The sequence below is a fragment of the Vombatus ursinus genome, unplaced genomic scaffold, assembly GCF_900497805.2.
Source record: "Vombatus ursinus unplaced genomic scaffold, bare-nosed wombat genome assembly UNPS02014798.1, whole genome shotgun sequence".
NCBI classification, from domain to species: domain Eukaryota; kingdom Metazoa; phylum Chordata; class Mammalia; order Diprotodontia; family Vombatidae; genus Vombatus; species Vombatus ursinus.
In genome coordinates this window covers 80760301-80787303 of record NW_020954576.1, presented here as the reverse complement: position 1 = coordinate 80787303, position 27003 = coordinate 80760301, and the positions used below count along the sequence as shown (strand labels likewise).

The following is a 27003-nucleotide window of genomic DNA, read 5'->3' as shown; positions in this document are numbered from 1 at the left end:
TTTGTTTTAATTTAATATATTGTCTCTACATCACCTAGAATTTCCCCTGACTGCCTGCCCTGCCTTCCTCCAAGACAGCCATCCTGTTTCGCAAAAAATTTTTAAAATACACATATGTAGAAGATATTATAAATAAGTGATATAAAGATAATATAAAACAAAAAAGATATAAAGATGTTACTTTTTAAATGATAAAAAGTAGGTAACATTTATATAGCACTTTAAGGTTTTATGACAGGTGAAAGATGAAATGACTGAGGAAACAAAGGTTTGAGCTTCCAAGCATATCAATTTATTAAGCAATTGATGCCAATTGCAAAACAAATTGGGACCAGGCTTCTCTCTTCAGCTTTGGTACTGGACTCCAATACAAGGGGAGACAGATTTTTATGCATTAAAAACAATCAAATAAGACCAATTAATTAAAAGAAAACAATTAACCAGGATACAAAATTAGGTAATCTGATTTCTAATTGGAGGAAAGATTAGGGATTTTCTGAGTTGGGAAGGGGGAGCGAACAGGTCCAGTTTCCTGAAATCAGAAAAAGAGGTGTCCCACCCACCCACCCCCAAAGTGTCTGTATTCCCTCAAAGGAAAATGGAAACAATAACTGATTGACCAGTATTGGGAATATTGCTTCTCATCAGGGGGTGGACGCCTATGTGACAACATTGGAGTCAGTTTAAACTGGGAGGGAATGTGAGAAGTGCTAGTTTTCATTTCCACAAGAATGCAATCTAAGGGCTAGGTGGAAGTTGAACAAAGGAAGCCATAAAGTAGAATTGGTGAGTGAATAGACTAACCAGCAAAAACCAGTTCTGAGGTTAGGTATAGATTAACATATCCGTATCCTAAGCAAAAGAGGTATGGGCATACCTAAATAAGGGCAAAAGTAAATAAGGGCCAGGTGGCCAAATTATGGGGAGTGGGAGATATAAGCAGGGGCAGAGACTCACATGGGGAAATTCGGTGCTTCAGATAGGTTGTAACCTCTACAGTACCCAGCCAAGGGGGAAACAGAAGAGGGAAATTCTTATCAGAAATAGGGAATAAAAAGGTGTGTATCTATAGACACATGTGTTCTCACATGTGGGACTCCCAGCCTTCCCAGGCCGTTAATAGAGCCTCTTCCTGGTTCAACCATGGCTTTGTGGAATTTGTGGTAAAGCTAACAGTATGGGTCCAGTTTTCAGATACGTGGGTTGCTTGAGATGTACAACTGTGAAAAAACTTCTTGCATCAATCTTTGGATCTGCCTGGGATTCTGGTCGGCATAACCGAGGTCCTGAGCTAAGGGTCTCTAATCAGCACATAGAGGTTCAAATGCAGGGCTAGGTTCAAACAATGCAATAATGTTTTTTCACAATCCCCACAATTGAATAAAGTTTTCTCACAAGACAGAAGCTGGACTACAGTCATAATTGAATACAAAGGGAACTGAGCTAGCTCCAGAATTGAGTCACAAAATGGAGTCAGTGTGGTTCACCCAATTCCCACCACCTCTAACTGTTTTAAATTCCCACAGTTTGCATTAACCCAATTAAATAGTAGAGAGGTTGTGAGGTACTGTCTGGGATTATGCAAAATTTCTGCATATGAGTTTGAAGCCTGCCTCAATTGCTTACAAGTCCCTGAGCAAATCACTTAACTTCTCTGCTCCTCAGTTTCCTCAGCTATATAATAGCACCTACCTTACAGAATTGTTGTGGTGATCAATTGAGTGACCATGTAAGGGGCTTTGCCAGCCTCAAAGCACTATGTAAATGCTAGCTATTGTCATCATTGTTGCTGTTGTTATTATTATTAGAATTGAGTGAGTATGGGAAGGATAATGCTCAGAGACCCCAGCTGAGAAACTAGGATGGGGGAAGAAAAGTAACTGGAGGAGATGATAAATATCATCTCCACTCTCGTGCCACTGTTGTACAGATACAATAATAGAGACCAGAAGTGAATCCAAGGTACCTTTGTGCCTGGTTTCTGAGAGTAATTTGAGTCCTCCTCTTTTGGATATTTTTAGTAGTCCTGCTTGCTCTGGGTCAGACCAGCCAAGCAAGTTCCTGGACCTGATAGGACCTAAAAGTTTGATTTGTATGCCCTTTGGTTTGTGTTTCTGTGTAACAACATATAAACATTGTGTGCCTGTAGGATACAATGACTCTGGTATCTTCCCATCAGTCAATCAACAAGTATTCATTTACTAAACACTTACTATGTGCCAAGCACTGTGCTAAATACTGGAGTTACAAAGCAAAAGCAAAAAGAGTCCCTGCCCTCAGGAAATTTACATTCTAATCACGGATATAATATATTGTGTATACATGTATATATGTGTGTTTATGCTTATACATTATATATATATATGCATATATGTATGTATATGTAAGCAGATGTATATAAGATACATACAGAGAAGAGGTAACCTTGGAAGGAAGGCACCAGTAACTGGGAGAACTGAGAAAAGTCTCCTGCAAAAAGTGACACTTGAGTCTATGAAGCCAAGGTAATTCTTTAGAAATATTGCTCCTTTGCAAGCTTTCTGTCACTGTAAGTTCATCTTCCTATTCTCAGATTCATAACCTGGAGTGAAAGTGGTTTATAATCACCCCGATTTAAGTTGCAAATATTCAAACTCTTCTAAACCCAATGTAATGGTCACTACCTAAATCCCCTTCTACAGAATGAAACCCCAACAAAGAAAGTCCCTAGAGGCAGAGATAGAGATGGCTACTGATTAGTTTTTGTAGTGGATTCATGCACAGAAAATTCTCTTCACAACCCCATAGCTACTCCTTTTCTTTCATAAGTTTCAGAGTTGTCCATGGTTTGCCTCTCTGAAGGTAAAGGATAGGAAGCCTGGATTGCACTAGATACTAAAATAAAAGGGAAAAGAATCAAGAAAAGGTTGGAAAGAGTTGGAAGAGTTAAAGAAGCATTATTAAGCATTTTCTATATGTCATACAATGTGTGCTAGGTGCTAGGAATAACGAGACAAAATTAATCCCTTCCCTCAGGATGTTCATGTTCTAATAGGAAAGGATTCTGTTTAGGACCTCTCCAGTGCACTTATCATGTACTATTTTGTCTTATACTTGTCTATGTTTCCATCATACTCTCCTACTTTTCTGCAAGCTCCATAAGAACAGAGACAAGGCCTTATCTAAACTCCCCAACACCCACCAGTATATACATAGTGCAAATAGTATCTTTTCAGCATTGACTGAATAAAAATTAATCAATTCAGTTGAGATCTTATAAATTTAAGAAAGATTTTATGGCATCAGCCATCTCAAAGCCTTTTCTATGTCTACTTTCAGATATACCAAAATGACTACAACTTGGAAGCATTACTTTCCAAGTCAAACAAAAAAATATGAAGAGAAAGATAATGAAAAAGAGGCAGATCCTGCTAACTCCTTTCCCACCCGATTCTGGCTTCCAACTTTCTTCTTCCCACAAGGTAGGAACCTGGGGCTTGCCCTTGGTGAAATTGTCAAGTTGACACTTGGTCTTGGGTGCCCTTACACAACCTCTTTTGGCACTCAATTTCCCCCTCATCTATATTCCCCATCTAAGCCTATCCTCTTCTGATCCTCACTCACTTACCCCCCCCATTCTCCAAACAACTCCTTACCACCTCACCTTTCTACTTTTCCTTTCAAACCAACCTAATATTCTAATCACCTTCTCACTTCACTTCTCTATCTTTTCTTTCAAACCAACCTAATACCCTAATCCTTCCGGGACTCTCTACACTAGTTGGCATCCAGTCATTCATGTTCATGGATTCTTTGCTGATAATGGTTTCTTGGACTACTCTACCCAAGAGTAATTTCATTTTAAAAGGAGAATCCTGGAGGTCCAATCCCTAAACCCAAAGAATGAGTTTCTAATGGCAAAGGATTAGAAGCCTAACTAGGTCATTGTGACATTGGCTTTGTCTCTGAGCAAGAATCTTCCTGAAGGGTTTAAAAAAAAACTATCCCAAGAGCAGGAATTTCAAGAATAGCTGATAGTACTTATATCCTCTAAAGAAGGGGGCAGGAGAAGAGCTGTATCTAGACAATAACAGCATGGTGAGAGTGGGCATGGAAAGTAGGCTCCCTGGTAGTGCTGGTGCCCAGGGCTCAAGTAGCTTCAAAGATTCTCTAAAAGAGAACTGATCATGGTCCCCAGGTTCCAAAAGCAGGAAGATGCCTTGGAAGACAGAGGATTGTCAGTAGGACTGTCACTATTCCCACTCTGTCCCTCTGCCAGGGTCTGGGGAAGCTAAGGTGAATCTCAAATTTCTGGCTTTCTTTAAATTCAGCTCAAGCACCACTTTCTTCATGAGGTCCCCCAAGCTTCTAGTACGTCTCTGTATGCTAGGTCGCCTTGTATCTGTTTTATATACACCTATGTATGTGCATGCTGTTTCCACATTAAAATGTAAGCTCCTTGAGAGCAAGAACTGTTTTGGTTTTGTCTTTGTTTCCCTAGAGTTTATAGCACAGTGCCTGTCACATAATAGGTGCCTATTAAGTGGCATAGCATGTAGAGTGCTGGGTCTAGGATCAGGAAGACGAGTTCAAATGTAGTCTCACATGCTTACTAGCTGTGTGACTCTGGAAAAGTACTTTAACTTCTGTTTGCTTCAGTTTCCTCAACTGTAAAATGGGAATAATAAAGCAGCTACCTACCAGGGTTGTTGCGAGGACAGAATCAGATAATATTTGTAAAGTATTTAGTACAGTGCCTGTCACATAGTAGGTGCTATATAAATGCTTGCTCCCTTCCCCTGTAAGGGGTTAAGAAGAGAGTAAGAGGAGAGAAAGTCAGTTATCACAGACAGCCTTTTTGAGGAATTTAGCTACAATGAGCAGAAAAGAAATAGGATGATATGTGGGTGCTGTAACCCAGGCCCGTCCCTGTTAAAATTGATGAGTTTGTGCAATCACAGGAATGACTCCAGTACTAGGTGACAGCCTGCTCTTTGACACACAGAGAAATCTCACTTCTCTGCTGTTCTTCCAACTACCCATCTTTTAACTTAATCACTGCTGGGCCACTCCACAAGAATTGCTGGGCACTTGCAAAATCAGCTATAGACTAACCCAGAATCATTGCTCTTTTTCAGAAGGGTGGCAATGAACACCAGAATCTTAGGGCCCTTGGACACTGGCCTTGTGCTTAGGCCCCTAGGAGAGGCTGATGAGCAGAGGTGGGGTGGGGGGGAATGCATAAGGAGGAAGAGGGAATAAGCAGGCTGCAGCTTGTTAACCAATGAAACTTCCACAAGAGGAATAGCCGAAAAGGCTGAGGAAACTGAGGATGAGAGACAATAGAAAGAGAGAGCAACTAACCCAAGAGTCTAGGAACCAGAGGTTGGCTTTCAGCACATTGAGAAAAATCTCTTTTGGTAGAAGCTCTCAACTTCTGTGTGTCGTGAGCCTCACGAGCAGTCTCGTGAACTCTATGAACCCCCCTCCTTCATTCATTCATCACTACAGGAAAGGCCAACAAGTTGTGGTATGTGATTGTGATGGAATATTGTTGTGCTATAAAAAATGATTTCAGAAAAACCTGAACTGATGCAAAGTGAAGGGAGCAGAACCAAGAGAACATTGTATACAGTAACAGTAATATTGTAACAATGATCAATGGTGAAAGGCTTAGCTACTCCGATCAAGTCAGTAATTCAAGACAACTCCGAAGGACCCATGATGAAAACCCTATCCACCTCCAGAGGGAGAACTGATGAACTCTGAAGCATGTTTTTTCACTTTCTTTTTCTTGGAGTTTGTGTGTGTGTTTTCTTTTGCAGCCATGGCTAATAATGGAAATATACTTTGCATAACTTCATATATACAATTGATATCATATTGCTTGCCTTCTCAAGGGCAAGGGGAAGGGCAGAAGGGAGGAAAAATTTGGAACTCAAAATTTTTAAAAATGAACATGAAAAATTGTTAAAAAATATAATTGGAAAATAAATTTTAAAAATTTATAAGAAATGCTAAATTTCACTTAGGTGAGGGTAAAAATAAAGTTTTAATTTATTTTTCCCCATTCAAGTTCACCCTGAAATCTATCCATGAGAATCTTGAGGGTCCATGCCCCCCAGATTAAGAACTCCTCCCCTATGAAGAATTTATGAAATGACATGGATGAAAATCACATAGGATGAGAGTTCACGGAGAGATTGAGAAGATGGCATTTATGTAAGCGTTCCCTCTTCCAGGATTCTCTAGTAGAAGGATTACCTGCATAAATGAGGCCACAGAGCCACCAAAATAAAAACAAGAAAGGGAAGTCACAAGGAACTCAACTAGTAACAAACCAGTTCAACAGAACAAGAGCTTCATGAGGACAGTGGCTATTTTGCATTTTTCTGTTCATTTTCAGTGACTAGTGAAGAGCCTTGCCCCTAGCAGGAGGCTAATAAATGTCTGTTGTGGTTGAACTGAGCATCCAAAGCCAGGTATTCATATAGAATGCTCCTTGTACCCCATATGCCAGTTGTCCTGTCTCTCACTTACCAATCATTTAGAATCACTAAATGTAAAACATATTGTCTTTATTGATTTCAAAAGTGATTGAGTTATTTTAGCTGGTAGGGGTGTGTGTATTTGCTGAAAGGATTGATGGAATTTTCACTTGGCACATATTTGTAAGGGCATATAACTTTAAGATTCTGTCATCCCGGAGCTTGTTTTGTCTTTTTGTATGTTTGCTAGAGGCAGCTAGAAGGCCCAGTGGTTAGCGCATTGGGCCTGGAGTCAGGAAGGCCTGAGTTCAAATTTAGCCACAGACAACTTACTAGTTTTGTGACCCTGGACAAGTCACTTCAACTCTTTTTGCCTCAGTTTCCTTAACTGTAAAAGAAATAATATTAACACCTACCTTCCAGGGTGGTTGTGAGGAGCTAATGAGATAATATTTATAAAACACTTAGCATAGTACCTGGCACATAGTAGGTGCTATTGAAACACTAGCTATTATCATTGTTACCTCAGTGGCTCTCTTCTGCTGCATTTGGAAATTATAAATTTCCCCAGCAGCCAGGAAGCTTTTCACCTCTCCAGTTTATCGATATCTAATGTCTTAGAGATATTGGTGGGAAATGTTTGTGTGTTTATTGTTGCTATGTCTTTGAAGCAAATATTCCTTTGTAAAAGAAAAAAAATATAGCACCCAGAATGAAAAGCTATGCTCCAGGTCAACAATGCCGAGAGTATTACTGCATTATCAATACTCTTCTATCTCCCAGTTAGAAATGTTTCCCTGCCCTCTGTGACTGCTCTTTACCAAGGCAAATAGTACACTACCAAGCACTCCCTGAAAAAGCTGCTAGAACTTGGGGAAGAGAGGAAAGTTCAAAAATGCCTCTCTCCCGTATTAACTGTAGTAACAAAAGGTAAGGAAAATACTTTGGTAGAGTGGGAAAACACTGGATGCAAACCTGAATTCCAATCTTAATCTTCTTCTTAATACCTGTGTGACCTTGGGTAAGTCACTTAACTCTTCTGAGCCTCAGTTTCCTCATCTGTAAAATGAAGGAGTAGACTAGATCTCCAAAATTCTTCCAGCTCTAAATCTATGATGTTATAATGAAGACCCTTAACCTACACCGGTGCAAGTGTAGTTATGAGGAATGCATAGTTTGAGAACCAGATTCAATTCTGTGCTAAAAAGTTGAACACAAAGTTTACGTGAGCCAAAGAACAGTTTGCATATGAATTGGAGAAGAAATAGAGGATAGCCTGATGGAATGATAGGATCACATGACAGTTTTTAAGGGTGAAGGAGGTCTGGGCATATTTCTAGGTAGTTGGGAAAGATTCAGTATATAGGGAAAGATTGAAGATTATAAAGGCAGTGGATGGTCATGGAGGGGATGGGATCAAGAGTTCTAATACAGGAACTGGGCTTGTCAACAGGATAAAGGATCACCTTTCATTACAGGCTAGAGTAAAGGAGCAGAGAACAAGAGATGATACCAGTATCAGTTCTTGATGAAGTTATGCTGGCTTCTGTGATCACTGCCTTTTTTTTTTTTTTAGTGAGGCTTTAGTGGGGCTAAATGACTTGCCCAGAGTCACACAGCTAGTGAGTGTTATGTGTCTGAGGCCGCATTTGAACTCAGGTCCTCCTGACTTCAGGGCCGGTGCTCTATCCACTGTGCCACCTAGCTGCCCCCTGATCACGGCTTTTCTTTCTAGATGCTCATTAACCATCCCTTTAATGACACATTTTAGGATATTACTGGAAATCAAAGGCTCACTGGCTTCTGGTTGGCATTTCTCTTTCCATTCTGAAATTGAGATATTTGCTCTTTTCCAATCCTAAGCGATGGAGGCCTTTGGATTTTTCAGATATCATTGACAGTGGCTTAACCATCACATCTACCAGTTGTATTTGTGTGCTATGTCTAGGCCTGGTGACCTGAAGTCATGAAGGGAAACTAGGCACTTTCTTTCTATCACCCCTACTCAATTTGGTTATCAACTTGCTAGTATCTGTTTCTGCTTTACCAGGTCTAATTAAACCTGTGGAGTATGAAACTGTTATGCTTATAGGTATGGAATTGCAGTTAGTCTTCTGAGCTGTTTGAGTAGGAAAAATACCCCAAATGGCAACTCCAGGCCCATCGCACCACTGGCATCCTGTCAAAGAGTTACACTAATAACTAATTTTATTAGCAAGATTATAAAATCTATCAACAGCAGCAGCTTGACCATCCGTCATAGGTCATAACAGTTCTGAAAATGGACTATTCTTCACCTCTGAATGTTTAGGTGACTTGGGGAATTAGCTTAGGCCTAAGCCCATATCTTTGTATGTAACATGGATTGATCTCCTCCTATTCTGAGACAGGAACTAGCAAGAAAAAGGAAAGGTAGACACAGAGACACATTTAATCAAACAGGCAAACAAGGAGCACAAATACACTCATCTTGGAAGAGTAATTAGGGAAGTAAGATCAGTCCCTTATCCCTCGTCTCTCCTCTCTGGTACATATTAATAATAATACACTTAATAAAATATTGGGTGAGTTGATTGATTACTGTTATCTGTTTTAATACCGCAGGTTTCTTTACGGCTGTGCTGCAGAATTATGCAAGATCCAAAAAAATCTCTGTAAACTCTGTTAGTTTTAGTCATCATGTAATCAGTGACCCCCAGAATGAAACACTCTCTAGAAGTCTCCCATTTAGAGAGTACATGCTGAAGAAAGCATTTAAGGTAATGAGATAGTTGGTTATTTTCAAAGATTCAACTCATAAATCATATAATAGATTGTCGCTTTCTCTCCATCCCTCTTTCCAGCTTAGTGGATATACCATCTGTTGGAAATGAAATCAATCCCTGGAAGTAAGGGGAGAGAAGAAGAAGCAATGAATGTAAATGACTTTTTTTAGGAGTTTGCATACGAATTGGAGAAGAAATAGAGGATAGCTTGATGGGATGGTAGAATCACATGAAGGTTTTTAAGTGTGGAGGAGGTCTGGGCATATTTCTAGGCAGTTGGGAAAGATCCAGTATATAGGGAAAGATTAAAGATTAGGGAGGTAATGGATGGTCATGGAGGGGATGGGATCAGGAGTTGTAATACAGGAATTGGACTTGTCAACAGGAAGAAGAATTACCTTTCATTATAGGCTAGAGTAAAAGAGCAGACCACGTGAGTAAGAGCCCAACTGAGATTACACAACAAAAATTTGAAGTAGACTAAGTCAGTTGCCTTATAGGATAAATAAAAATTCTTTTGTTTGGTATTTAAACCCCTTCACAGTGTAGCTTCTACCTTTTTAGGTTTACAACATATTATTATCCTTCATACATTCTACATTCCAACCAACTTGACCTATGTGATATTCTTTTTATGTTATTCATTTCCCACCTCCATGCCTTTGCACAGACTGTCCCCCATACCTGGAATGTGTTTTGTAACTTCTTCTTCATAGCTTCCTTCTAAGCTTAGCTTAAGTTCTACCTACTACATAAGGCATTTTCACATCCTCCTAATTGCCAGTAGCGGAACAGGTGGGGGTATTCCAGGGTTGGAGTCTGGCAAAGCATGAACAGTGATTAGATAATAGGGCAAAGGATTTGGGATTAAAAGACAGTATATAATTAAGCTGTTTAATTATAGATTGGACAGGGAAGAAAGGAGGGAAACCAGAGTGGAAGTGCTACATGGCTTAGGAAAGCCCTGAGGGTTGAAGAAACTGAATGATAAGGATGAGGATGAATAATATGTTTTAGAGTGAGGGGCAGGGAGAGATGGATGGTTAGAAGGTGACAGATAAAATAATTTCAGAGTTTTTGATTGTGGAAGTAGAGCCTGGAGAAGAGGGACTCGGGAGGGAAATTATAGCTGTCTTCTAACAGTTGAAGGGCTATCACAGGTAAATGGTACTGGACTTGCCAATATGACTCCAGAGGGCAGAACCAGGAGCAATTAGTAGACGTTATAAATAGGAAAGTTTAGGCTCAATGTCAGAAGACACTTCCTAACAACTGGAGCTGTCCACAAGTAGGATGAGCTGCCTCAAGAGGTCCTGGGTTCCCCCTCCTTGGACATCTCCAAATAGAAGTTGGACAACCACTCATTGGAAATGTTATATAGTAGGGATTCCTTACATATATTGAGGTTGGACTAGATGTCATTTGAGGTCCAATGCTGTAAGTCTGTGAAAGCTTGTGGGGATAGTGAGATCAAAGGTGTAACCATCCCTGTGATGAGAGGGAGGGTAAAGATTCAGATCATGGGAATTGAGGATGTTGATGAAATTGAAGACGTTTGAGAAAACATTACTGTATACATTAAAATCCCTAAGTTTTAAGTGAAAAGGTGGGGTTGAATAAGACATGTGAACCACATTCTGAATTCCTCAAGAAAAGGGGAATAATGAACTGGGGCCAGTGGATAATTGCTACCAGGATCTGGATAAAGTCATATGTCTGGATAGAGAGCCTCAAAAGAGAATTTGATGAGTGAGGGCAATAAGGAATGTGGAGGGGGCAGGGATAAAATGTTATCTTCTTGGTCTAGTAAAGGGGGGAGGTATGGGAGGAGACACATCTAATACTGGAGAGGGTGGTCAAGAATATGGTGTCTTCTGAGGAAAGTTGTGAGGGCCAGAAAACAGAAGGAATGCCAAGAAGAAATGATCTAACATGAAAGGACAATTATTCATGATACAACATGAGTTTTAGAGCACAAAATGGAAGGAGTGGAGAGGGCTGACCTGGGGACTTGGGAGATTGGGGCCAAAGACTATGTGAGGAGGAAAAATAAAGAGCAATAGCAAGGGAAAGAGGTGGCTTTTGCTTAGGCAGACAGCTATTCTGCATCAATGGCATTAGGAAAGAAGGTGGGAGTTTGATAGCCATAAGATGGACATGTAATAGATTTTAACTGAGGCTCTCAACCTCAGGAGTGGCACAATAGATATAATGCTGGGCCTGGAATCAGGAAGACCCAAGTTCAAATCCAGCCTCAGATACTTACTAGCTGTGTAACACTGGGCAAGTCACTTAACCCCTCTTTGCCTCACTTTCCTCATCTGTCAAATGGGAATAACCGCAGCACTTAGCTCCCAGGATTATTGTGAGGATGAAATAACAATTATAAAACACTTAGCACAGTAGGTGCTGGCACATAGTAGACGCTTAACAAATGCTAGCTACTTTTATTTTAAATCACAGTTCTCTGAGATTGGATCTGGTATGGGTAGCATTTCTTGCACCAACTAGAGTTCTGGTATCTGAGTCTTTCTTACTGAGATGGATCTTGGAGGCAAGAGCCTGGTGTCTGAGGCATGATGTGGGAGGCTTTGGTCCCAAAGGCAGGCAGTGAGCATTTATTAAGCACTTACTGTATGCCAGGCAAAGTGCTTAAGCTTGAAGATAGGAAAACGAGGGGAAAAAAGGTGTCCCTGCCCAGAGTTGAGAAGAGTGAATTTGGAGTGGGAAGGGGGAAGTGGATAAGAAGGTACATGTGAGGAGGACATGATGACAGAGTCAAAGGCAAGTCTGGGAGAGAGTCAAAAGGACAGCTGAACATGCCCATCCTGGAAGGAATTCACCAGTGGGAGAAGGGGACCGGCATGGCAAAACAGCCGATGCCCAGTAGCAAGAGTGTCTGGGTCTCGGGTTCCATAAACAGCGAATAAGTATATTTAGGAGAGGGGTGTGTGTGTGTGTGTGTGTGTGTGTGTGTGTGTGTGTAAATCCATACACATATACCTATCTATATCCTGATGGCAGATGTACGATTCTCTTAGGAGACTGGTTTTGTAAGACGACCTTGTATTCTCAGAAATCCACTCCCGTCCTACTGCCATTGTTTCACCATGGCCTGGAGGTGACTCCACTCCCGTTGGAGTGCCTCACTAGCACGGTCCGGCTGAGGGCCAGCCTCGGGGTGTTGGAAGAGGCTGCTCATCGGAGGAGCCTGGTATCTGTAAAATGTAGGGGTTCTACTAGACGGCCTCTATAGAGGCTTCCAGTCCAGCCCAGGAGCTGGTGACTTGGGGGGCCACAGAGACTCAGCCGGAGGAGCCTGTGACAGGCATAGGGAGATGGAGCCTTCACGCTTGTGGAGTTGCTGGGTCACCTCTGTCCTAGGATATGTACATCAAAAGATAGTGGATATGCTTGTTGTTGTTGTTGTTGAGTCCTGTCCAACTCTTTGTGACCCGGTTTGGGGAATTTCTTGGCAAAGATACTGGAGTGGTTTGTCATTTCCTTCTCCAGATCACTTTACAGATGAGGAGACTGAGGCAAACAAAGTTAAGTGACTTGCCCAGAGTCACACAGCTTCCAAGTGTCTGAGGCCAAATTTTAACTCAGGTCTTCCTGACTCCAGGCACTCTATCCACTGCACCACCTAGCTGCCCAGCCTCACTTAAAGCAAAGAATTATTTTAAAACTTAGATTCACAAAAATAAAATTGAGAAGGGAATTATGATCCATTGGGCCCAAAGTCAGGAAGACACCAGTTCAAATCCAGCCTCAGTTGCATAACTCTATTACACTTACAAGATATGTGACTCTAAGCAAGTCACTCAACTTCAGTGTGCCTCAGTTTCCTCAACTGTAAAATGGGGATCATTATAGCATGAGCCTCCCAGCGTCGTTGTGAAGATCAGATGAGATATTTGTAAAGCACTTAGCATAGTTCCTGGCACATGATAAATACAATTAATGGCAAAAACAATTAATAAATGTTTCCTTCTTTCCTTCCTTCTTTTTGCAAAATGATTCTTTACTTTGAAAAATGAATCCCAGTAGGATTTCCCTTCTATAGTTGAAACATGATTTGATTTTTAAAAACTTCAGCCCTCATGCAACCATTCACTTGGAAATCAAGTCTCACTCAGAGCCAGGCTTCTCCACCTGCTGGCAACAATAAATTTGTTGTAGCTGATGAATACAGGCTCTATCTGAGTAGGCACAGAGGCCCTCCCTGAGGAGACTGCGGGTACACCCCTCCCGTCCTCCCAGCTTCAGCAGGCCTTCCTGCCACCCATCTCTCTATGGCTGAATCTCTGCCAAAACACTCCAGCTGAAAAGCACTGACTTGTTGCCAAGGCTCTCTCTGTGTTATCAATCCAGATCCCTTCTAGGTGCAGCAAGCCTTGATCAATCCCAAATCCTCAAAGACAGAATAAGGGGCTTCAGTAATTTAATTCTCAGCTTGAAAATTCATCAGAAACTCTTTTTGTTCCATTTCAAATCTTATTGCTAATCTTTTTGGTAAATATATGATTGCCTTTTCCTGGCATCCAACACCAAGTTTCCTGGACCTCACCAGATCTTCGAGGGCCAGGGCTACCCGTGAAAATATGACTTTATCTTGTAGAGGATAGTGGCTGTAGATGTAGGGGGTATAGCAGATTGGGATAAGCATGAATTCAGTGTTGGACAGTCTCTGGGAGTTGATGTTTTGACTAAATCACTGATGTGAGCTTGCTTTCATGTGATTTCTCTTTCTCTAAATTGATTAGTCAAGTCAGATGAGGAAACTGAAGCAAAAAGGGTTAAGTGACTTACCCAGGGTCTAAGGGCAGATTTGAACTCAGGTCCTCCTGATTCCCAGGTTGACACTCTATCCATTGCACCACCTAGCTGTCTGTGAAAATATAAGACAGGAAAATATCCTGGTACTTGAAGGGGGTAGTTAGTTCTGCTTTTTCCCAGACACCAAATGCTCAGGTGGCCTCAGATTCACACATTGACCTATTTTACGCAAGTCTGACAAAGTCTGGAGTTGAAAGGAGAGAGGAAGGGGCAATAATGGAGTGTTATGTTCCAAGGAGCTCATATAATCACAGTTCATGGGCTGGACTGGAAGCATCCATAGAACCCCTACATTTTACAGATAAGGAAACTGAGGCCCTGAGAGGTTAAGTAATTTGCACATGGTCCCACCAGTTACAAGAGGCAGAACCAGAATTTGAACCAAGGATCTCTGTCTCCACATCCAATGATCCCTTCCACAATACCACACACATACCACATCATATCCAGCCTCAGACACTTACTAGCTGTGTGACTCAGAATAAGTAACTTAACCTCAGTTTTCCTGTTTCCTCAACTGTAATCCATGCTGCAATAATAGTCCTTGGGAAGTAAATGAAGTAAAGTAAAAATCAACTCAGTGCTGTACTGGAGAAAGAAAGAAAGAAGGAAAGAAAGAAAAAGAAAGAAAGAAAGAAAGAAAGAAAAAGAAAAAAGATAGAGGAAGGAGAGAAAGGGGGGAAGAAAGGGAGGAAGTAAAGAAAAGAAAAAGAGAGGGAGAGAAAGAAAAAGAGAAACATAGAAACAAACAAAAACACAAGACATACTTTTAAATTTAATCAGCATTATTAACATTTTTCTATCAGTTTCTCAAGCCTAAATAACCAACAAAACAATAAAACAAGCCGTGATTTGTAGTTTCCCAACTCCCAAGATATAAATGCTCACACTGAAAATTTAACTATCAGCTCTGGGATGGAGGGGAAGTAGGTTTAAGCTGGCTCCCGAACACCCCTGGAATCTATTTCATCGTAACCATGTTCATCAGTTTATACTGAAAGTTTTCCCTGACAGTGCTTTGGATGACATCTTTCCAAATGCAAGTTATTTCCAGGCTCCTGCTTTTATTAAAAGAATGCCTGAGTTCACTGACGTTACCTTTTTTTGGTTTCAGGACATTAAACGTGACAACGTTGGAGTTATCATTTTTGGTTTATATATGGAAGGAGCAAAATGGAACCTAGAAGAAAAATATTTGGATGACCCGCTGCCTCGAGAGAGATATTCTGATTTTCCAGAAATACATTTTTTGCCTCAAAAGGTAAATATTTAGTCATTTACCACCAAATCACAAATTCTCAGAAGCCAGAGGTTAGCTAACTTTCTCTCTGCAAAAATGCAAACCACCTATACATGGGCCATATGACCTAATAAATTTTTTTCAAAAATTAGCACAGCTCAAAATAACACTCCAATCTGAAATAAATTCAACTCCGAGGCAGAAATTTGTTCTTTCTAGGAAATAAGTGCTAAAAACTGAAAAAGAACAAATCGTTTCAAAAAATAAACTTTATTTTCAACAGATGTTTACAAGTTAATCAATCAGTCAATAAATATTTATTAAGCACCTACTATGCACCAAGCACTACTAGACTGATGTCCAAAGTGGAATGAGCATTTATTACTACAGTTCATTCTTACAAAAAATCCACTTAAGGGATAATCCAAAGATAGAGGACATATCAGAAATTCCACTGATAAGAACAGAGAAGGAACTCTGTTTTCAATAAATGTTTATTGATTGAGGGGGTTCTTGGAAGATTGATTGCAGATTATGAGCCTAGACTATCAAAGTTGAAAATTCAAGCTGAGCCACTGCCAACTAAGTAAGACTCTGTGATGCCATTAGGTAGAACTGAAATATTTATAGCACACATCACCAAGGTGAGACAGTTTGATAACTCAATAATAGTCCTGATGACGAGAGATAGATGGAGACAGGATATGATTTTATAAACTGAATTAGCAATATAGATTTATTTTGTAGGGTCCTATGTACTTGATGTTTCTTGATATTTATAACTACTGTCAACCAGATATATTTTATAAATATTTATAAGTGTATATATGATTGACGCTTATGACATCAATGACATGTACTTGATACTGGTTATGTATTTCCTGAGATCATTAAATGTGATTTATCTTTCATTGGTTAGTGGCATATGCATGATCTTAGCCAAAAAGCCAAGAAAGAGTCTTCACGATGTCAAGAGAAGAAAAAAAAAAAATAAGGCTCTCTCTCAAGGGCCTGCGGGAGCCAGCTCCATTGACAGAAGAGAGCCAGTAGTTAAATTTTCAGTGTGAACATTTACACTTCAGAAATTATCAAAAGCTACAAATCAGAGCTTGATTTTTTATTTTGTTGATTGTCTAGATTCAAGAAACTGATGGAGAAAATATTAATAATCCAGATTAAATATAAAAGTGTGTCCTGAGCTACATTTTTCCTCTGGCAAACCAGTTGTTAAAATATTTACTGCTATACCCTTGCCCCTCTGGCAAATTTATGGGAGGAAATGGACAAGAATCACCTGGTATAGGCAGGCCTGGTTACACTGTGATCTGCTCTGTTGTAAACAGTACCACTGGCAAGACGGCAGATCCACTGGAACCCTGGAATATAGCCAGGTCTCAATTAGTTCAAATAATGAATCCCCTGAAGTAGTCAATATTATTTAAATTTGTACTTCATGTATCCATTGGGCTAGAACCAAATACCATATTTTACATAATTATAACTTACAATGCAAATTTAAATACATGTGACTACATCAGGGTATGCATTATTGAAACCAGTCAGGTCCTAGCTAATGCACTAAAAATCCTTTTTTCCCTATAAAATGGGAATGATCATACTTCCATTATCTACCTCAGAGTTGTGATGAAAACATTTTGCAAACCATAAAGCACTATAGAAGTGACAGCTGCTAATATTGTTATAAAGAAAACCATGGTCATGATGATTTTAAATGATCTGGTTTTCTGTCATAATACTCAACATCAGATACATTACTATCTGGCCTCTCATTACACTGAGTTATTAACAAAACCCCCCAAATCTAGCCAAGAAAAAATGTCATTCAGTTGCCCTGAATGATGCAATGTGACTGCTTGATTTTTTTTTCTCATTTCAAAGATTTCCACTCCAATGGGTAGTCTCAAGGACGTCTTCATAAAACAGAAGCTTTATGAATGTCCAGTTTACCGGACCCCTCGGAGGACAGAATCTGTGGCCTCTCCTAGCATATTTACCAACTTCATAACGTCAGTGCTTTTGCAAACACAGAAGCCTCCCCCTCACTGGATTACAAGACGGGTGGTATTGCTATGTGAACTCAATGAATGAAAGAAAATGTCCTTCCTATTTATCCTTAGCCCAGTAAGATTTAGCATCTGAGAAGAAGCACTAGACCAAAACATAAAAGAGAAGTTGTATGTTAGAAAGCAGGTCGTGAGCATCTTCAATAAATATTTAATACATATGTGCCCATTTCATTAAAGCCCCATGAAATTTTCCCAAACCATCCCTTAACTCTTTCCCCATCCTCACTCTCAAATCAGACACAAACCTAAAATTACAGAACTGGAAAGTGCTTTAGAGATCATCTTGTCCAACCCCCTCATTGATTGAGGAATCAGATGAGGAAACCAAGGCCCAGCAAGAACAGGTGCTGTACCTAAGCTAGTTAGTGGCAAAGCCAGAACTAGAGCTCCAATCTTAGCATTTAATCCAGTGCCCTTTCCCCTATCCATGTAGTCCCTGAAGTTCAGGTATATTGAAATGATAAATACTTGCAGAGGAAGACAGTTCAATTGAATCACATATTTGTTTTGTTTGGGGGGGAGGCAGTTAGGCAATGGGGTTGAGTGATTTGCCCAGGGTCACACTGCTAGTAAGTAGTATGTGTCTGAGGCCGGATTTGAATTTAAGTCCTCCTGACTCCAAGGCCAGTGCTCTATCCACTGCACCACCTAGCTGCCCCACATATTTGTTAAAAGTGCCCATTCTACACCAGACAGTGTGTTAGGTGCTGGAGATGCAAAGACAAATATGTATTAATTCTTTTAACTCCGTTGATTCCCTCCATATAATGGTAATGGACTCATCCATCAGGCTTTACTCTTCTATTCAAGTTTCCTTTTGCCAGGAGCTCTCTTCTCCCTTAGCGCATAACCTGCATCCCTAGATATGAGTTATATAATACCTACCCCCAACCAGGTCCTTTCGTCTCCCTCCCACTATTCCCCTTCCCTACTCACTTTTTCCCTCCTTCCCCCTCCTTCCTTTACCTCTTCCCTTCCTTTCCTTCCCTCCCTTTCCCACTCTTCCTCTTCTCCCCAGCCCCCTCTACTTGGTACAACATCATACTCTGATACCGTGCAAGGCCAAAGCTGAGAAGGCTATTAGCTCACAAGACTTCTATAAAGTGATTTCCTCAAATTGAGGGTTTCCTTAATCAAGGTCATGAGATCTGGCTGTCTTCATCCATCTTGTGAGTTTGTCTATTGCCTTGGCTTGAGTGAAAAAGCCCAGCTTCTGCAAGCCCCAGAATTAAACCAGTACTTTTCCAACCAGGCCCAGAATTAACTAAAAACTTGGCAGTCAGCTCCTCGAACAGCAAAGTCAAGCTTGTGGTTAACTGTGCTGAATAATAAATAGCTGCCCCTCTGGGGCTAGGAGCAACGACTAAGAGGCTGCCAAGTTTTACCTGTTTATCATACCCCCCAAAAATTACTATTTACTGGGGGTCGGGGGATGTCTTAAGCCTTACAAGTCCCCTTCACACGGTCATTTCAAGCACCCTGTAATTTGAACCCACCAAATGACCTGCTGCTCTGGGAGGTTAACACACGTATCTTAGTTCAACGGAACTGATCCTTAAACAGCTGATACTTTGGGCCTCTTCTTTATGGAAGGGCAAGTGACTGGGCTATGATTCCCCTTCAGGGTAGGAAGCCTATCTTTATTCATTTTCACGATCTAGCCAGTCCCAAATGAATGCTTGTTGAGTGCATCTGGAAAGAAATGGACCCCAAACAAGATAATAACAACAACAACAACAACAATAATAATAATACCTAACACTTAGGTAGCTCCTTTACAAAGATGATCTCATTTGACCTTCATGACAGCCCTTTTAAGGGAGGTGGTAGTATTATCCCCATTTTACAGCTGAGGAAATGAAGCTGAGAGCTTAAGTGACTTGCCCAGAGTCAGCTAATGATTGGACTCAGCTGTTCTCATCAGGACCCACTGTGGGCTACCCCAGCTAGGGGAGAACATGGGAAAGGAGTAAAGGCAGAGACGTGGAAGCCGAGTTGGCAAGAGAAATACAAATAAAACACAGCAATGGAAAAACAGGAGGGGGCAGACAAACTCCTGGGAAGCACTAAGAACCATCATTACTGGTGTATTTCTTGGGGAGCAAGGAGCTTTCCCCCTGCTTCAGGAAGCTGGAAACTCAATCTATACATGCCCTTTGCTATCCCCACCATGGGTTTCTTCTTTCCTTTATCAAGGTAAGTAGTTCCTGACAGCTACAATGTCCTTCTTCCATCATTTTTTTTTCCCCTGTAGGGGACTGTGACATTTGGGATTGTAACAGAGAGTTTGCTAAGGGTGGCAGGTTGGGATAGAGGAAGAAGGGCTAGCATTGGAACCAGGAAGACCTGAATTCAAGTCTTAAATCTAAAACAGAAGGCTGTGTGACCCCTGGGTAACTTTTCAGTGCTCAAAGCATTTCTCTAAGACATGAGTTGAAGATACCAAGCTACACTGGTAGAGGAAATTTCTTTATCCTTAAGTTCCCAATACCAATGAAATAACAGGTTAAGTACCTGGTTGTTGCTGTTCAGTCGTGTCTAAGACTTTGTGACCCCAGTTGGGGTCTTCTTGGCAAAGATACTGGAGTGGTTTGCCATTTCCTTCTCCAACTCATTTTACAGATGAGGAAACTGAGGCTAACAGGGTTAAGTGATTTGCCCAAGGCCATGCAGCTAGTAAGCACCTGAGGCCAGATTTGAACTCTGGAAGATGAATCTTTCTGACTTCAAGCCTGGCATGCTATCCACTGCCCTACCTAAGTGCCTAAGGAAGGCTTTTATGGCCTCTCCCTAAAGTCTGTTTCACCTTTTTTCAAATGGATCAGATTATCAGTCTTGTAAAATAAGCTTTTGCCCCCTAAAAAGCCCTAGTCTGTGTTAATACAGAAGGTCAATCTTGGTTAAATTCCGCTGATATAAATTTACTTAGGATTCCATGCTGCCTGCTATCAAAAAGGGTTTGGGGCAATTTTTTTTTAAGTTGGCACAATAAAAAGTAATTATCTTTAAAAAGAACAAGAACAATAAAAAGTAACAAAGAAATAGATGTTACCAGGCACCTGGGATGAGTTGGTCATTGCCAGCGAGGGCTCGATGTAGCCCTGTGCCTCCTGGCAGCTAAGAAAAAAGGATTACAGTCAAGTTCAAATTAAATTACATACTATGTACCATTTATCATTATCTGATGAAACGAAGGCCAACTTCTACAGAAACGACTTTGGCATAAATTCCAAAGTACTATTTATTGGGTGGATCCTAGAGTAGTGGAATGGATAAATATGTAATACTACTTCCCATTCCTGCGGCAATTTTCCTAAGGGACAATCCAATGGCCCCACTAGTTTACTTCTTCCTCACCTCTGCTCCACCTCTACTCCCATCATTTTCCCCTTGGTTGAGCTGGGCCAAGTTCATTCCCAAGAGCTGTTTTACTTGGGTGTCTTCTATCGTTTGTCCTAATCTGTATAATTTCTCTGATCTGTTTACTCAAATAAAGAGGTTAATTAGCTATCAGTGAGTGACATTTGTGTAACCAGCTTAGTGGGAGGAAGCCAAGTTGGCAACTGTTTGTTGTTGTTCGGTCAATTCAGTTGTGTCAGACTCTTGGTGACCCCATTTGGGGTCTTGGCAGAGATATTGGAGTGGTTTGCCATTTCCTTCTTTAGCTCATTTTACAGATGAGGAAACTGAGGCAAACAGAGGTTAAGTGCCTTGCCCAGGGTCACACAGCCAGTAAGAGTCTGAGACTGGATTTGAACTCGAGTCTTCTTCACTCCACTGATGTATCCACTGTGCTACCGAGCAGTACCAAACCTTCCCCTTAAAAACAATGTGGGAAGGTGGCTTTCTATTCCGAACCCATTATTGCACAGGTAGACTACAGATATTTGATACCTATCAGACAGAACTAAATCTAACACTTGTCTTCTAAACAAAGAGAATGAAAAAGAGACCACTCTGTCACAAGAGACCATCATGAGTCCTCCTCGTCCCTCTTCTGCTAAGCTGCTGGCTGAACCTGGCAGCAGCTTCCTCTTCCTCTCAACAGAAGCGGACATTGCAATCTCCCTTGTAGAAAGTGGCCAGATCCCAAATCAGATGTCTAGCCATGCCATTGGTATATTAGACAGAAGCTTCCACACACATCTACGTTAAAAATGAAAAGCATCAATTAAACACTTACGGGCCAAGCGCTAAGCAGACACACTCAAAAGCAAGATAGTTCGTGCCTTCAAAGAGGGGGACACAAGAAATCTAAAAGCTACTGACCTTCCACTTCTGACTTCTCCTTCACTGTTACCCTCCCAGTCTCTTCCTCTTCCCACCGAAGATTCTGTCCTGGGCTTTGACGTCTTCATCTGTGGTTTAAAACACACGCACGCACACACACACACACAGAGTGCTGTTCTTCTTTCATGTTTCTTCTATTGACCTTCTATATAAGCTGAAGCTATAACATGAAATTATCCTTCTTTGTCTTCCGCTTCAGACTCATCTCAGTTCACAATCTCCTGGATCTCCCTGCCAACACCTGACGGTGTTGACTGCTCCACTAACTTGACTGCCTCCTCAACTACAACTTCTGCTAACCTGCCCAGTTTCTTCCTCCTCCTCCCCTCTAGATGCAAGTTTCCATCCTGGGTTCCCCCTTCCCCCCATATTTCCTTTCCTCTCCTACTCTACACTTGGTGACCTCATCCACTGTCATGGTTCAATGAGCACCAGTATACAAATGACTTTAATCTTGCATTCACAGCTACTTTTTAAAAATTCCCATTAGGACGGCCAACTTAGCTACCTCACAGAATCAAAGAGTTGTAAGAGATATCGGGGAAAAAAAATTAATTTAACCCATACCAAATCAAGAATCCTCCTTATAATTTAACAAATGGTCATCTAGTTTCTCCTAGAAGACCTCCAGTGAAGGAGTACACATTACCTCCCAAAGCAGCTCATTTCTTTTTTGGATAATGCTGTTAGAAAGTGTCTTTATATCAAGCCTCATTTGCCTCCCTTTTATTTTCAATCATTATTCCTAGTGCTGGCTTAAGGGCCAAAAAGAATAAATCCACTATCTCTTCCATAGGACAACTCTTCAGATATTTCAATACAGTTATCCAAGGGTCTAACAACCAGCTTTGGGAGGGGGGGAGGAGGAAAGGAAATATGCCCGATACACTTTTTAAGTCTCATCTGCATCATAAAACATTTCCTTCATCACTTTCTTAAGTGTAGACAATCCACAAAACAATAAACCAAGCCCTGATTTATAGTGTTTTCCAATTTCTGAAGTGTAAATGCCTACACAAAAAATTTAATAGTAGAGAACTGGTTCCAACAGAACCCTGAAGTTATATTCCACTCTAAGCCTTTATCTTTTCAGGGCTAACTCCCAGATCCTTCAACAGTTCCAGGGGTAGCCTATGCTTGTAATCTCTTCTAATGGGAAGGCTAAGGCTGGTGGATCAATTTAGTTTAGGAGTTCTAAGCTGTAGCAGTGCTAAAGCCAATTAGCTGTCTGACCTAAAGTTGGCACCAATATAGTAAACCCCCAGAGAAGGGCACCAGGTTGCCTATTGAGAGACGAACGGCCTCAGATGAGAAAGGGAGCAGGTCAAAGCTTTCGTGCCCATGAATAATGGAATCAGGCCCCTAAGTGGCCAATGCACCTCCAGTCTGGGTGAGATGGGGAGACCCGGTCTAAAAAAAAAATCTTCATGTGGAGTGAACTAGAGGCCTTTCACCCTCCAGCTTGCTCTGCTTCAGTTTATCAATGTACTTCCTAAATTATGATTCCTAGAACTGGACACAAAGTTCTCAATGTGGTCTAACCAAGGCAGAGTACAGTAGGACTATCACCACCTTAGTTCCAGACAATATAACTCTTTTACTATAGCCTAAGACTACAATAGCCTTTTGGCTGCTACATTGACCTGTTGATTCAGGTTGAATTTGCTATCTAGTAAAAACCCCAGACCATTTTCAGCTAGACTACCAAGCCTCTTCCATACTGAATTTGCAAACCTGAGTTCTCAAACACAGGTATAAGATGTTATTGAATTTCTAAATGTATTACCTAAATTAAATATAACCCTATAAAATTTCATCCTGTTTTGAACTGGTTAACTACAGGGTCAATTAACGAAGCCCCCACCAATATAATTATCAGTCAAGAATCAGTTGGCTAGCCCCAAGTAGCTTTTTAAAAGATAGACTTACTAAGATGGTACAAAAGGGACGGCTGCCATAAGACATCCCCGTAAAAGTCTGTCATAATCTCCCAAAATATAGAGAAAGCCCAGAGAAAGTGGGCTCAAGGTTAGAAAGCATATGCGGCAAAGGGACTCCTGGCTGCTAAAAGTCCTTTTCTCTCATTTGCAAGGTACTCAAGCAATTCCCTTTAGGCAAAGTTTCTTTGTTGGTCCCCTAGTAGAGCCATGATTGTCTGTCCTTGACTTCTTCCTGAGGCCTTAATCCAGAGTTGGGGCTAGGATGCCAATGGGAAGAGAAAGGTCCAATGTTGTCTGTACTGTTCAAAGCTCTAGAGTTCTTCCTCCAATCGAAAAAGGAGGAGGGGAAAAAGAGCTGGAAGAGATTTCTCTTTTCCCCATCCCAGGTGATTCTTTTTCGGGGGGGGGGGGGTGATTCACCTACAATGCTTGCTCCAATTTCTGGAAATTAATCTCTTCTCAACTGAATGATAACCCTAGGGTGCAGCCAATTTCCCTCAACCTGTCTGAACACAAGTCTCGTGCATCATTTCAAATTTGAATGACTTTTAGCACTTAATCTAAGGGCCATAAGTGTTCTCACCTATTTATGATATCAAGACTAAAATAGAGAGGACTGGTTTCTCTCCTACCCTCATAGCAACAAGGTGCTCTGATAAATATGTGACATCAGTTTCTTAAAATGGATACCTCCTTTGGTTTCAGTTATTTACTACAACAAAAAAGACCCACATATGGGTCTTTTTCCTCTTTCTTTGAGACATATGATTAGAAGTATATCATTAGGTCAAAGGGTATTCATAGCTTAGTAACTTTTAGGGTATACTGTCAACTTGCTTTCCAGAATGAACGGAATTATCACTCAACTCCATCAACAATGCCTATACCCCCCATCTCCTGCAATAATTAACATTTTCCTTTTTATCATCTTTGTCAATCTGATGGATGTGGGGTAGAAAATGAGTTGTTTTAACTTGTGCTTCTCTTATCAATAACTCAGCATTTCTTCACATGATGGTTGATAGATCGGTTTTCTTCTTCTGAAAACTGATTATTTGGCAATTTTCAGAGGAAGAAATCCAAGCTATCAATAGTAATGTGGGGGGAAAAAAGTACTGCTTTGTAGTAGGTCAACAAGCATTTATTAAGCATTGCTGTATCAGGCACCAGAAGTACAAATCTAAGTAAAAAGAAAGATGGTGTCTGCCTTCAAGCAGCTTACATTCTAAGAGTAGAAGGCAACATTTAAAAGGAGACTGAAAATCGGGGGTGGGGGGAATTGGTTTGAAATCTGGTATTGCTAGATGCTCTTCCCACTTTTTTTTTTTTTACATTATTCCCTTGAGAGTCTTGACCTTTTGTTCTTACAGATGAATTTTTTTTCTACTTCTATACAATAATCCTTTGATAGTTTGAGCATAGTTTAACGTCTGGTAATGTGATGCCTTCTTCCTTCCCACTTTTTCATCATTTTCCTGAAGATCCTTGACTTTTAGTTCCTCCAGATTAATTTTATTATAATTTTACCTAGTTTTATAAGAGAATCCTCTGGTAATTTGATTGGCATGGCACTGCATTTGCAAATTAACTTAAGTAGTATTGTCATTTTTTTTATATTAGCATGGTCCAATCACAAGTAATCAAGTCCTCTCCAATTATCTGTCCTCAGATATTTCTGTAAAGTTTTATGTTTGTGTTCATATAACTTCTTGCATGTATCTTGTTAAGCAGAGTCCCAAATATTTTATAATGTATTAATTTTGAATGGAATTTCTTAGCTCTTTCTGCTGGGTTTTGTTAATAACAAAAAGGCTGAGGGAAGGGGAGGGTTGAATTTATTTTATATCCTGCTACATTACTTCTCTTCCCCCTCAATAGCTGCCTTACCACCTTGGAGAAAGCTTTCATCTGAAGCCCAGTACTATTTCAGGAGAAGCCTCACTCATATTTCACCTTACTCTCCAAACTTCTCCATGCCAGCCATCTTCCCACTCTCAACAATACCACTATTTCAGGAAGTGCCTAAACCACAATTCACTTCACTCTCCTATCACCTCACTCTAAACTTCTCTTCCTCCTCACCAACCACCTTGTACGTGTGGGGTGCTCTTCCGCTGTTCACCTCTCTATACCCAACTTTGCCTTATGTGTTTTCTCCCATTAGAATGTGAGTTCCTTACAAGAACTGTCTTGCTTGTATTTGTATTCCCAACACTTAGCACAGTACCTGGCACACAATAAGTGCTTAATAAATGCTTTTATCAATTGTTTCTATTATCTTTTCGTTAAAACTCAAAGTGCATCATCTGCAAAAAGCTTGCAATTTCATTTCTCTGTGCTTACTCCTTCAATTTCTTTTATCTTATTGTTACAAATATTCAATGATGATAATGGACAATCTTACTTTACCCCTTACTTTATTGGAAAGGCTTCTAGGGTTTTTCTTTGATGGATAGTGCTGTTTACTTTTAAATAATTACTATTATATTAAGAAATGGTCCATTTATTACTATGCTTATTCGTGGGGGAGGGGGTTCCCTTTAAAAGCATGTTATGTTTCGTCAACTTTTTTTTCTGCACTTACTAATGAAATCATTATTATTTTGTTACTAATATAGACTCATGTGTGTAGTTTTCCTAATATTGAGCAATCCTGTATTCCTGATAAAAATCTAACCTGGCCACAATGTATATTTTTTTAAAGTTTTTACATAGTTTATTTGTTCTCTGATGAAAAATAATCTTCCTGGATAAACATCTTCCATAGTGCCTTTAATCCTTCTTTTTGCCAGCATCGACATTTGCTTTTGCAGTACCTGACTTTTTTCATTCTGTTCTTGCATTCCTTTTGCTGTTTTCTTGATGTCTTTTTCTTCTCATACAGGCCATGCCTTGCAAGTCTGTGCTTTGGTTCATTTTTCTTTGCATAGTCAAGGGAATCATAAATCATGCCAAAGCCTGTTGTTTTGCCACCACCAAACATCTTGGCCAGTTTTTCTCGAATTTCATTCTTGGGCACTGTGGCCTTTCCAGGATGAAGGACATCTATAATCATCTGTTTACGCTGAAGAAGTTTGTCATGAACTTCCTGGTTCTGATGGTTACAGTGTCATTCATGGTGGCGGCCGGCTCCTCCAGCAGCAGGAGAGGGAAAAAGCCACACTGTATAATTTTTCCATGTGTTGCTACAGCCTCTTTGATATCTTAGTCGACATTTTTGAGTTGACATTCATTAAAGATATTTGTCTACATTTTTCTTTCCCTGTTTTGTCTCTCCTTGGCTTAGTTATCAAGACCATATTTGTTACATAGAAAGAATTTTCCTATTTTTACAAAGAGATTGTGTAATATTGGCATTCTTCCTTTAATGTTTAA

General features: G+C 40.4%; 1 protein-coding gene across 1 annotated transcript in view; it reads left to right on the top strand.

Annotated features, from left to right (window-relative positions):
• Positions 1-17420, top strand: part of LOC114049472 (dynein heavy chain 14, axonemal-like) — a 343809-nt gene extending 326389 nt beyond the window's left edge. Inside the window, exons 83-86 of the mRNA XM_027870712.1 lie at positions 3319-3461; positions 9072-9226; positions 15186-15332; positions 17211-17420. Coding sequence (XP_027726513.1) covers positions 3319-3461; positions 9072-9226; positions 15186-15332; positions 17211-17420 — 655 coding nt within the window. The remainder of the gene's footprint in view (positions 1-3318; positions 3462-9071; positions 9227-15185; positions 15333-17210) is intronic.
• The last annotated feature ends 9583 nt before the right edge of the window (positions 17421-27003 follow it).